Source organism: Canis lupus, chromosome 8, assembly GCF_048164855.1.
Source record: "Canis lupus baileyi chromosome 8, mCanLup2.hap1, whole genome shotgun sequence".
In the NCBI taxonomy this organism is placed as follows: Eukaryota; Metazoa; Chordata; class Mammalia; order Carnivora; family Canidae; genus Canis; species Canis lupus.
This window is the reverse complement of record NC_132845.1, coordinates 66,179,949-66,193,321: the sequence shown is the minus strand read 5'-3', so window position 1 is coordinate 66,193,321 and position 13,373 is coordinate 66,179,949. Positions and strand designations below refer to the sequence as shown.

The following is a 13,373-nucleotide window of genomic DNA, read 5'->3' as shown; positions in this document are numbered from 1 at the left end:
CAGGGGACCCTGGCCCTCCGCGTCACCGCGCAGGCCAGATGGGCCCGGGCGCGGCGAGGGCGCGGCGAGGGCGCGGCGAGGGCGCGGCGAGGGCGCAGCTCGGACCACCCGGCCGCCGCGCGCTCGGGGCGCTCCGCTCCCGCCGGCCGCTCCGGGGAAAGACCGCCCTGGCCTGCGCCGCGCGGCTCGGCTCCGCCAATCAGCGCGCTCCTTCCGCGGCGCCCGGCGCTCCAGTGACGCGCGCGCCAGCCTGCGCCGGCGGCGCTTTGACGACCGCCCCTCCCGCGCTCGCCCGGCCCGTTAGCTCCGCGCCGCGCCTCTTGTGCGACGGCCCCTGGGCGGCGGCGCGTGCGGGCGCGGCCCTGGCGCGCCCCCTGGCGGCCCGGCGGGGCGCTGCGGGCGCGGCGCTGACCCGGAGGCGGCGGCGGCGGTGCCCGGATGGAGGCACGTCATTGTCCCCCGCCGGGCGGCTGGGCTGTGTGCGGCGGCGGCGGCGGCGGCGGCCGAGGGGGATGGAGCGAGCGCCGAGCCGGGTCAGGTAAGCTCCCGCCTCCTTCCCGCCTGCCGCCGGCCGGCGTGGGGCCCGCAGAGCGCCCCGCTCGCCTCGGCCGCAGCTGGCCAGGCCGCCCCTGAGCCGGCGCGGCCCGCAGGGGACTGGCGCGGCCCCTCGCCTGCCGCCCCCTTCGCAGCCGCGGGGCCGCCCGGGACCCCGCGGCGCCGGTGGCAGCGCCGCTACCGCCGGCCGGGCCAGGCCGCTGGGGAGGGGGCGGCGGCCGGGGCGGTCGGGCGCCGGGAGAGCCGGGCTGCGCGGGGAGGCCAGACCCCCCTGGTTGCCATGGACACTGCCCTCCCACCCCCACCCGGCCCCAGCCCGCCCCCTCGGCCCGTGGGCCGGGCCGGGCGGGCGGCTCCGGGGCGGCCTGGCCCGCATGGGTCTGCCCGCGGTGGGCGTGTGCTGGTGCCGGCCGCGGAGCCCGGCGTCCCCGGCCCGCCCGCCGCCCCCCGCGTGGCTGCCACCTCTCACCCTCGGAGCGGCCCTCGGAGCCCGGGGCTCGCCTCCCCGCCCCCCCCGCGCCCCCAGGGAGACAAACTTTCCCACCCCGGCGCCCCTCGGCGGCGCGCCGGTCCCTCTCGCGAGGCGGTCCACCTGGCTCCTCAGCCGAGTGTCCGAGTTCCCCACGCCGGCCGCCGGGGCGGAGCGGGCACCCTCGGGGTGGGGGGGCGGAGGGGCGGAGGGGAGAGGAGGGGAGAGGAGGGGAGAGGAGGGGCCGGCCCCGGCGGCGCGTCCCCCAGAGCGTGTGCGCCTCGGTCGCGTTCTTTATCTTCAGCGCAGGGAGAGCGGACTTACCTGGAGGGGGTCGGGGACGAGGGTGATCAGTTTCATATGTTTGAAATGAAGATTTGACGGGACCGAAGTTTTACGATCCTAGGACTTTAACCTCGTTCTAATGAATGCAGTCGAGATCACTTTTGTTGAATGGCGCTTTTATATTCAGGGAGGCCTTAGGGTTTACTTGTTTATGGGAAAACATGTTGGTTATTTAAAGTAAAGACACTCGGATAATAGTGAAACTGGTTGAGGAACGTGTTCAGTTAACACCTCTCTTTCGAGGTTAACAACGGTATTATAGGTTCTCCTACGTTTTTGTGGCGTCTCGAAATTTTTTAAGAGAGTTGTAAATTTTAAAGATAATTTTACTCTCTGGGTTCATTCATCGTGCACAGGGGATATGGATAATCAGTTTTACTTATTTGTTTTTATTTAAGGTCAGTTTCACTTTCTTTTCCTATCGTTGAATCAAGTCTACCCTGGTTTGTAAAGCTTTAAGGCCAGTCGTTTTATTTACCTAAAAATAATTGAAATCAAGGCTTTATCTTTTTAAAGCTTGTGTGTTTTCTTTTTAAATAGAAATGTCACAAAAACGTGGATTACGTTGTTTATGAAGACTGTATCATTTTCTTCTCTACATGTATTCATGTTATCCCCTTTATGAGCAGTGCCACAGTGATTTTAAAGTAGAGATACGCTTTTCTTTTTTTAAATGAAAAAAAAAAAGCATATGCTATTTGATAGAAATATCATATAAGGGACTGAAAATTTTAAGCCTTCCAAATAAAAGATTGCACTTAAGGCAAAGGAAGCATTTGTGAACTCCATTTGTCTCATTCCTCTACACACATCCAGCCTTGATTCAAGTACTCATTTTTTTCAAACGTGCTTTTATAACTTTTTGTGTATCATTAGAAGATGCTGAGAGAAATTTTAACTTTTCACTGAAATAGCTGCTTAAAAGTCCTGATATAACCATAATGTTTAGAAGCTTTACTGAGAGTAAAGAACTTCTTTAACTGTATGAATCTTAGGTCCTGTGCAACATTGTTTGACTTCTAGAAAGGATATCTCTGTAGCAGATGGAATTTAGTTTGGATATTTGATGGTTTTAGGATAAGTAAGCATTCATTGGCCGAATATACAAATGAAGACAAATGGATAGTTTTGGTTTGTTTTCCTAGAATTATAATGCTATATGGTTATTGATGATTGAGTTGTATGCTTTCCTTAATTTTTTTTAAGAGCCCGCCTCCCCACCCCCCCACCCCCCATCCCAGCCCCCAAAGGCAATTGGAACAAGTAAAATGGTTTTATTTGGTCATTTGTTAATGATTGTCCTGAAGGGATGTTTACCCTGGGAAAATTGAGGTTTTTTTCTAGTAAATGTTATTGTAAATGAGGCCAAATTAACCTTTCCTCAGGACGCTGTTTTGACTTCTTCGTTTTGCTCCTCCTTGTCTTCCTCCTCCTCCTTTGTTTTCTTACACATGCTTGCCTCCACTGTGTTTCATGGTGTAGACTTTATTTGGATAAAACAGCTCAAGCTTTCTTCCTGAATGAGGATCCTGTATCATAGATTGACTTAAAATAGTTCCGTTTTTCTTATTTTATTAAGATGTAATCTGACATCTACTTTTTAATTTCTGCATAAGATTCCAAAAAATTTTTTAAGGTTGTGCTTTTGGGGCAGAGGACTGTAATCATGCCATCATTTAAAATTATAACAAATTTGAGGATTTTAAAAGAAGCTCACTGTGAGCAAACTGTGCATCACAGCATTTGTTGAGGTGGCGTACGCATTGGTATTTATTCTTTCACTTGACTGTATTGAATATTTTTTAAAACAAGTTTTAAAAGGCTGTTCCTACTTCAAAGTAGGAATGAGATACTGTATACAAATGAGATACTGTATATAAATCACTCAGGACAAACTGGTGCTAAAAGCAAACACTGGTTACTTCCTATCTTCAGAATTCATTCATTTGCTCAGCACATGTGTGGCAAGCTTTCTGTGTGCCAGGTCAGGAAATAGAAATAAAAGTATGACAGAGAGCAATGAGTGAAACCGGCCATGGAGTGGGTGCTGTAGCGCTACCATAGAAATCAGCGCCAGGGCGCTGTGGGAGCTCGCAGGATGGGTTCTAACCCAGTGAGAAATGTTGTCAAGGAAAGTGTCCCAGAGGAAATGAATTCTAAGCTGAGAAGTGGAAGTGGTAACTGGCCAGAGGTGGAAGGATGGAAGAGAGTGAGGTAAAAAAAGAACAGGAGGCGAAGAGTCAGAGAGAGCAGGTAGGAATGGAACGTGGGGAGCGGTTCCTAGGTCAGGCAGGAGCAAGTCTGGGTGTCGGGATGTTGTACCTGGGGCGGTCAGGGCACGCCTCAAAGAACGGTTATCTATAGAGGAGCGGCACACTGGATTTGGTTGTCACTGGACAGTTTACATTCCTAAAAGGATCCCCTTGACTGGATGGGTATAGCCAGAAGGAACTCTTGCTGGGAATATTGGGCCAGGTGCCTGGTTCTACTTGGTGACTAAGTTTGGGTTATAATTGCTCCATTTTCTAGACCCTGTGGACTCTGTCCAATTTCTCATAGGTCCATTATGAAAATTAAGTGAATCTATGTTCAGTGATTAACACAGTGCCCAGCATATAGAAAATGCTTAAGTGTAGCCCTAAGATTTAAAAGTAGGATTCAGAGAGAAAATTATAATTACTTTTTTAACCTGTATTTATGTTCAAATTTGATGTCAGTAATATCTTACGGGCTTTGTTTAAAAAGTCACATATACCAAATAAATGAGCCTCTTCAGGAAAACTTTTCAAATGTGTGACTTCCTATTGTTTTTTGAATAATATATTTCAAACAAGTCATTTTGGACTTGAAGGTTAAAATTAAAGCTAGATAGAACAAAATATATGGGTTTTTGGCAAATGTATAGAATTGGAAATTGAGGTACCTGATTATAAACCGAAATATGAGACTAAGAAATTTTAGGGGGCTCTCGGGATAGAATGACAAGATCCAATCAAATATTTCATTGAAGTTTTTACAACTAAAATTGTTAGATGAGCACAATGCTAAATGTTCCAAGGAAATGATTTCAAAATTTAAAAATACTGCTGCTGGTATATTACAGTGACTTGTTTGACAATGATTAAATATGACTAGATCTAATGGTAGATTAAAATCTAATGGTAGGTTAAGTAGATTACTTTTCTCACTTTATGAAACAACTGTATTTTGTCTTTTGCAGAGTTGAACAATGACCATAGTTGACAAAGCTTCTGAATCTTCAGACCCATCAACCTATCAGAATCAGCCTGGCAGCTCTGAGGCAGTCTCACCTGGAGACATGGATGCAGGTTCTGCCAGCTGGGGAGCTGTGTCTTCGCTAAATGATGTTTCAAATCACACACTTTCTTTAGGACCAGTACCTGGTGCTGTAGTTTATTCAAGTTCATCTGTACCTGATAAATCAAAACCATCACCACAAAAGGATCAAGGTACTACTTTTTTAAGGACAAAATTCTTCCAAGAAACTTTTATATAAATGCTGTCAATGGTTGGTAGTTTTGGAGAGGGTCTTCTTTTGTAAGACCTATTGCTACCCAAGTGGCCAGCAGGCTTCATTTTTCTGCACTATTGTTTATGATTAACATGTATCATAACAGGGTCGCCTTGGTGGCTCAGGGGTTGAGTGTCTGCCTTTGGCTCAGGTCGTGATGCAGGCATCCTGGGACTGAGTCCCACATCAGGCTCCTCGAATGGAGCCTGCTTCTCCCTCTGTCTATGTCTCCACTTTTCTCTCTGTGCCTCTCATGAATAAATAAATGAAACCTTAAAAAAAAAGTGTCATAACAAGGTAGATGACTTTTAGTTACTATAACATTTGTAGTTTTTTATTCCTAATTTTTTGGAGGATAAGCTTCATCTTGGTGAGATTTGAGATGGGCAGGCATTTTGTTAACTTGTCAGGTAACCATAGTTCCCTAGATGTCTATCTTTAAAATTTTTGAAGATTTTTTAAAAAATATTTATTCATGAGAGACACTGAGAGAGACGCAGAGACATAGGCAGAGGGAGAAGCAGGCTCCATGCAGGGAGCCCAATGTGGGGACTTGATCCCAGGACCGCAGGATCATGCCCTGAGCCAAAGGCAGACGCTCAACCTCTGAGCCACCCAGGGGTCCCTGAAGATATTTTTTTTTTAAATGGTTGCCTTTTGGGCAGCCCGGGTGGCTCAGCGGTTTAGTGCTGCCTTTAGCTCAGGGCCTGATCCCAGAGACCTGGGATCGAGTCCCACGTCAGGCTCCCTGCATGGAGCCTACTTCTCCCTCTGCCTGTGTCTCTGCTTCTCTTTCTCTCTCTCTCTCTGTGTCTCTCATGAATAAATAAATGAAATCTTAAAAAAAAAAAAAAAGTTTCCTTTTAACAAATGGCTCCACCTAACTGTGGGTTGTTTTTTTTTTAGTATTTGGAGTTTTGGCCCCTTAAAATCATCTCTGGTAATAAAGTTCTTTGAAAGACAGCAGATAATGTAAATGCTACATTTGTTGAAACTGTGTAAATGTGGTTACATTTGTTAAAACTGATCTGGTAAAATGAGACATTGACACTTTGGTTGGTACTTCTGAGACTTCTGGATTTGGAAGCTTTGAAATGCAAAGAAGATAGATTAGTTCCGACTCAGAATGTCATTTGGCTTAGAATAATTTGGCCCTTGTATGGTTTTGCATCTTCATAGTAAATGTGGTATTGTGATGTGGTGGGTGGTGTGATTTGCTGAAGGTGTTTCAGTGGGAGGAGAGTTTATATCACAAAATAAACAATTCAGTGTTACACATAGAGTTTAAAGATTTTCACCAGCAAGACCTTCCCACAGCACTTCTTTTCACTGACTTGAACTTCCCATTACTTGCTGGGGTTCCTTTCCGTCCCTCAAGCCTTAGCTCACAGCACCCTGCCATGCCCTTTCTGGAGCCCTTGTCCCACTCTCCGCAGACTCATTTCCTTTTTCCTAATTTTGCTTTCCATTCCCACTGAACTGAAGCCTACCTTTGCATACTTATTACCCATTAATTTCTTAGTTAAAATAGAGAGCCATCTGGTGAGGCGTTTCCATCTCCCAGTAGTGCCAAGGAACTGGCAAACTTGAAAAAGTAGTCCTCAGATCAATGATCAAACTTTCCTAAATAAGTTGTTTTTGAGCTTTATACCTGATTTCTCTAGCATAGTTATCATTAATAATCTGTTTATAAATCTTGAAAATAAACATCTTTTTAGACTACTTAGAGCATACTTGTGCATGGATGGTGGTGCCCAAGAAACAGCCTGAGTTCAGAGCCTGTTTCTTTTCTGGTAAAATAAGAATGATATCACTACTAACTCTTAGAATTGAGACTGTCTGACAGCTAATAAGGAAGGACTCAATATGTGGAGTGCTGGTGGAGAGGACAGTGATGATGGTGGTACTGAATAGAAGCATCCAAGCAGATGTTGTAGAGAGTGGACTCATCCTGGATTTTCTATAGATTGTGTTGGAAAATTTTTAAGTAGATCTCAAAGAGCGATTATGGTGAACTCTCATGTACCATCAGTCAATGTTGACATTTATCAACTCATAGCCAATTATACCTTCACCCATTTACTCCCCTGTCATTGTAAAGCAAATCCAAGACTTTGTATTTCATCTATGAATATTCTAGTTTGCGTATCTAAAAAATTATTTTCTAAAATTTAAAGCATCAAAAAATAAAATAAAATATAATTTAAAGCATCTTTAAATTAAAACTCCAGCCAATGTTAACATTTCTGATTGTCAAAAAAATTTTTTTACCATTTCATTTGTTGAAATCAACATCAAAACAAGGTCTATACTTTGCATTTGGTGGATGTCTTTAAGTTTCTATTAACACACCCCCTTTGGTCTGTACTATTGAAGAAACCAAATCATTTCAATTTCCCACATTCTAAGATCCTTCTTTTAAAATATCACTTTCTTCCCTGTATTTCTGGTAGCTGGTAAAAACCTAATCTTGAGGGACTCCTGGGTGGCTCAGCGGTTTAGAGCCTGCCTTCAGCCCAGGGTATGATCCTGGAGTCCTGGGATCAAGTCCCACATCAGGCTCCCTGCATGGAGCCTGCTTCTCCCTCTTCCTGTGTCTGTCTCTCTATGTCTCTCATGAATAAATAAATAAAATCCTTAAAAAAAAAACAAACTAATCTTGATCAGATTCAGTTTGATGTGTTGCTATTTATTTAGCTTGAGAAGCGTGCAAAGCTTTTTTTTTTTAAAAATATTTCTTGTTTGTTTTTCTAGCCCTAGGTGATGGCATTGCTCCTCCACAAAAAGTTCTTTTCCCATCTGAGAAGATTTGTCTTAAGTGGCAACAGACTCATAGAGTTGGAGCCGGGCTCCAGAATTTGGGCAATACCTGTTTTGCCAATGCAGCATTGCAGTGTTTGACTTACACACCACCTCTTGCCAATTACATGCTATCACATGAACACTCCAAGACATGTAAGTGTTCTGGGCTATGTTACTTGTGTGGTGTTGTGGTATGCTAACCTACTTTCATTTTTTTCTCTGTAATGATAGTGAAGAATTAAGCCAAGAACTCTATGATCACTAGGAAACTGGTTTATTCTTTTAGAAACCATGGAAGAAGACTCTTAAGATTTGTATTCAGGTTTCATAAAAATCATTTTGCACCTAACTTGACCTGTGAAGTTATTTAAAAAGAAACATATTTTATCAGCATTTGCCATTTCTGAACCCCCTGCTGGCTTTCTACACTTGCTGAAAAATGTGACATTAATGTCTGTCACCAACAGCTTGGGACAAGCAGAATTAAGAAATCCTGTCTCTCCTGGCTTCTATCCTGTATTGTAAGGCTTGATTCATTTACAGGTTTGTAAGCCTTAGTGGAGAGGAACCTCTTGTTACAGCCCCCAACCTCCTGAAAATTCATACAGGACTTTAGTGTATGTGTGCGAGCTCAGTTTTCAACTAAAGGGCAGGAAATCAGTTAAAATATATCACGTCTTTAATAGGTGACAGCCAACTCAGTGGTTGACCAGTAAAATTTAGAATTTAGAAAATAACTAGTCTTTGAGGTTTGATCTTCTAAATATATTGTAAATATCCTTCATTCTTATAAACAGAGCCTCCCTGTCTTTTGATCCATATTAGTGCTGAGGTGTGTGTGCGTGCTATTCATTAATTATCAGGGTGAAAACTCCTTTTGCTGCTTCTTTTTGAATAGTCCTTTACTTGATGGAGAATTTAAACCAGTTCTTTTAAAACTGTTTACCCCTCCCCCAAAGAGCAAAATAATGCTTGTAAAGAATTTGGAAAGTACAGAAAAATTTAAAGAAACCAAAGGAAAATCACCTAGAATCTCACTGCCCAGAGGTGTTTGGTATGCCAAGGGCTTTTAAATTACAGAATGAACATTTTGTTTACCCTCATTTTCCCCCGAAATTCATAATTCATTCCCCACAGACAGCTTTCCCATTACTTTTGTGCTTAATGAAAGTAGCATGTGGATTAAAACCCAGTCCTGGCACCTGGGCCACAAGGGGCGAGACCAACAAAAAATTCAGAAGCTCCCAGTGTCCAAAGTTAGTGCCTATCTTTTATGCTATTGGTAGCTTTCATTTGCTTTCTATTGTTCCTTTATTTAGATATCTTGGGGCATGGTTATATACATGTTAGTTACATCTCTTTATTATATATGTGATTATATATTTTTCTTTGCTTAGGTTTATTGAGGTATAATTGACATACAGTAAATTGCACATACTTAAAATATATATTTGATACATTCTGACATTTGTATACTCTCATAAAACTACCACTACAGGGATCCCTGGGTGGCGCAGCGGTTTCGCGCCTGCCTTTGGCCTAGGGCGTGATCCGGGAGACCCGGGATCGAATCCCATGTCGGGCTCCCGGTGCATGGAGCCTGCTTCTCCCTCTGCCTGTGTCTCTGCCTCTCTCTCTCTCTCTCTCTCTCTCTCTCTGTGTGTGTGACTATCATAAATAAATAAAAATTAAAAAAAAAAAAACTACCACTACACTTAAGGTATTGAATATATTCATCACCCCTGAAGTTTCCTAGTGCTCCTTTGAAATCACTCCCATCCCTTCCACCCCAGGCAACCACTGATGTGTTTTCTGTCTACTGTAGATCAGTTTATATTTTTTAGAATGTCATATAATAGAATTACACAGGCATATATTCTTAAATTGTTTGAATTCTTTCATTTAGTGCAATTATTTTAACATTCCATGTTGTTGCGTGTATCAATAGTTTTTATTGTTGAGTAGTGTTCCATTGCATGGATGGTACCGCATTTTGTTTCTTTGTTCACCTACCTATTGATGGAATTTGGGTTCTTTCTCATTTGAGGCCCTCACAGATTAAGCTGCTATGAGCATTTATAAACAGGTCTTTATAAGGACATGTTTTCTTTTCTCTTGGGTAAATATCTAGGAGTGGAATGGTTCAGTCTTGTAGTATATGTTTGTTAACTTTAAGGTAAACTGCCAAGCTGTAGTTCCCAAAGGGATTCTGGTATTTTACATTCCCAGCAGCAGTGAGTGAAAGTTCCATTTACTCTGTATCTCCCCATAATATTTGATGTGGTCAGGCTTTCCAGCCTCAAGTCATTCTGATAAGTATGTAGTATAGCAAGAACTACCCTACTGTGGTTTTAAATTGTACTTCCCTAATGAGTAATGATGTTGAACATCTTTCCATATAGTTTATTGCCGTCTGTATACTCTTGGCTAAAGTGCCTGTTCATATCTTTTGATTTAAAATTGGGTAGTGTTCTTGTTGTTGAGTTTTGAAAGTTTTTTATATATTCTGGATACAAGTCTTTTATCGGATATGTAATTTGCAAATACTATCTTCCAGTCTGGAGAAGAATATTCTCTTCACACTGTTTTTTGAAGAGCATGTTTTAAGTTTTGAAGAATTTCACGTCATTATTTTTTCTTATCACTTGTATTTTAAGTGTTATATTAAGAAATCTTTGCCTCACCAGAGGTCTCAATGATTTTCTCTATATTTTAGAAGTTCTATAGTTTTAGCTTTTATATTGGTCAGTGATCCATTTTGAGTTAATTTTTATTAGTGGTGTGAAGAACGGATCGAAGGTCAGGTTTTTCAATATTGGATATCCAATTGTTCCAGCACTATTTGTTTGAAAGATAGTCCTTTCTCCACTAAATTGTCTTGCTTCTTTATCAAAAATCAATTGGCCGTATCTATATGGATCTATTTCTGGGCTCTATTCTGTTATGCTGACACTGTCTATCTTGACACCATAAGATGGCGGTCTTGATTACTATGTATTTAAAAGTTTTGGGGGATCCCTGGATGGCTCAGTGGTTTGGCGCCTACCTTCGGCCCAGGCGTGATCCTGGAGTCCTGGGATTGAGTCCCATATCAGGCTCCCTACATGGAGCCTGCTTCTCCCTCTGCCTGTGTCTCTGCCTCTCTCTCTCTCTGTCTCTCATGAATAAATAAAATCTTTAAAAAATAATAATAATAAATATATAAAAGTTTTGTAGTCAGGAAAGTCGTCCTCCATGTTCTTGTCCTTGTCCTTTTTCAAAGTTGCTTTGGCCATTCTTGGTCCTTTGCATTTCCAAGTGAATTTTGTGAACTTCTACAAAAAAGCTTCCTGAGGGCAGCCCTGGTGGTGCAGCGGTTTGGCGCCGCCTGCAGCCCAGGGTGTGATCCTGGAGACCTCGGATCGAGTTCGGCTCCCTGTGTGGAGTCTGCTTCTCCCTCTGCTTGTGTCTCTGCCTCTCTCTCTCTCTCTCTCTCTCTGTCTCTATGAATAAGTAAATAAAATCTTTAAAAAAAAAAAAAAGCTTCCTGAGATTTTGATTGACATTGTGTTGAATCTATGAATTAATTTAGGATGAGTTGACACCTAAACAGTATTATTTTCTGTCCTTAAACAAGGTGTATATCCCCATTTATTTAGGTTCTCTGTAATTTTTCTTAGCAATATTGCTTAATTGTCAATGTACAAATATAATGTGAACTTTTTTTTTTTTAAGATTTTATTTATTGGGATCCCTGGGTGGCGCAGCGGTTTAGCGCCTGTCTTTGGCCCAGGGCGCGATCCTGGAGACCCGGGATCGAATCCCACATCGGGCTCCCGGTGCATAGAGCCTGCTTCTCCCTCTGCCTGTGTCTCTGCCTTTCTCTCTCTCTCTCTCTCTCTCTCTCTCTGTGTGTGTGACTATCATAAATAAATTAAAAAAAAAAGATTTTATTTATTTATTCATGAGAGACACAGAGACAGAGAGAGGCAGAGACACAGGCAGAGGGAGAATCAGGCTCCATGCAGGGAGCCTGATGTGGGACTCGATCCTGGGTCTCCAGGATCAGGCCCTTGGCCGAAGGCAGGCGCTAAACCACTGAGCCACCTGGGCTGCCCCAATGTGAACTTTTAATTAAATCAGATTTATCTGCGTTTCATATTTTTGGAAGCTGTCAATGGTAATACTTTTTGAAGTTTAATTTCTAATTGTTTACTGCTAGACTCTAAAAATGCAAATGATTTTTGCATATTGGTCTTGAATCCTACAACCTTGGTAAATGTATTAATTATGGTAGTTTTGTTTGATTGTTTTAAGATTTCTTAACATTTTATATGGAGTCAGTCATGTGATCTATCGATAAGGACAATTTTACTTCATTTCCAGTCTGCATGCTCTATTTCTTGCTATGATTCACTGGCCAGGACCTCCATTACAGTGTTGGATGGATATGATGGAAGTAGATGTGACAACCATGTCTCCTTCTTCACTGTAGAGGGAAGACATTTTAGTCTTTCACTTTTACATACGTTGTTAGCTGGGGAATTTTCATAGGGGCACCAAGCGTTTGCTTGAATGCTAAGCCAAATTTGCATTCCAGAGGTGAGCCCAGCTTGGTCACGAGGCATTATGATTTCTGTACATCATTGAATTTGCTAAAAATTTTATGTTCATGATGAATAGTAATCTGTAGCTTCTTATAATTCCTTTTTCTGATTTTGGCATCAGGGTAATGGTGGCATCATGAAATATGTTGGGATTATTTACTTCTATTTCCCGGAAAACTTTGTAGAATTTGTGTTATTTCCTACTTAAATGTTTGATAGATTTCAGTGAAGCCATTGGGGCCCTGGAGTTTTCTCATGGGTAGGTTTTTAACTACGTATTTAATTTCTTTAATAGATATAGGCCTCTTTGGGTTATCTATTTTTTCATCAGGGACCTTTGTTAGTTTGTGTCTAAGGAATTTGTCTTACATGTCGAATGTACTAGCATAAAGTTGTTCATAATGTTCTGTTCTCCCTTTTTATTCATGTAGTATTGATCTCAGAAAATCAACTCTTGGTTTCATTGTTACTTTGTTTTGTTTCATTGATGTTTGTTATCTTTTTATTACTTTTTTTCCTACCTACTTTGGATTTAGTGCCCTAAACTAGTTTCTTAAAGGGGAAGCTTATAGGTCATTTAATTTGAGATCTTCTTTTCCATTCTGTTTAATGCCATAAATTCCCCTTGAAATGCTGCTTTACTTGTATTCCAGACATTTTGGTATTTCATGTATTCATTTTTATTCAGGTCCAGATACTTTCTAATTGCCTTTGCGATTATTTAGAGATGTGTTTAGTTGCCAGGTATTTTGAGGATTTTCCAGAAATTGTCCTGTTACTGGATTTTAACTTAATTCTCTTGTGGTCAGGGGATGTATTTTTTATTGTTTGAGTACTTTTAAACTTGCGACTCGTGTTATGCACCAGAACATGGTCTAGCTTGGTAAATGTCCCATGTGTACTTTATAAGGATGTGTTCTCTGCTGTGTTGTGTGGAGTTTCTCCATGATGGTCAATTACTTGGTAGTGTTGTTGAGGCTGTCTTCTGTTCCTTACTGCTTTTCTGGCTACTGTCAAATTTTGAGAGAGGTCTGTTGAAATCAAATATATTTGTGAATTTGTTTTTTCTTTGTTTTGTCAGTTT

At 42.4% G+C, this 13,373-nt stretch overlaps 1 protein-coding gene across 4 annotated transcripts in view; it reads left to right on the top strand.

Moving 5' to 3' along the window:
• Nucleotides 1–13,373, top strand: part of USP42 (ubiquitin specific peptidase 42) — a 71,926-nt gene that overhangs the window by 21,532 nt on the left and 37,021 nt on the right. Inside the window, exons 1-3 of one of the 4 annotated variants that reach the window (XM_072836958.1) lie at nucleotides 406–538; nucleotides 4,590–4,839; nucleotides 7,656–7,856. In XM_072836958.1, the coding sequence (XP_072693059.1) occupies nucleotides 4,599–4,839; nucleotides 7,656–7,856 (442 nt within the window). In that variant the 5' untranslated portion in view covers nucleotides 406–538; nucleotides 4,590–4,598. Of the gene's footprint in view, nucleotides 1–405; nucleotides 539–1,361; nucleotides 1,768–2,669; nucleotides 3,623–4,589; nucleotides 4,840–7,655; nucleotides 7,857–13,373 lie in introns of those variants that run through there. The other 3 variants (XM_072836961.1, XM_072836960.1, XM_072836959.1) reach the window with 3 other exon arrangements.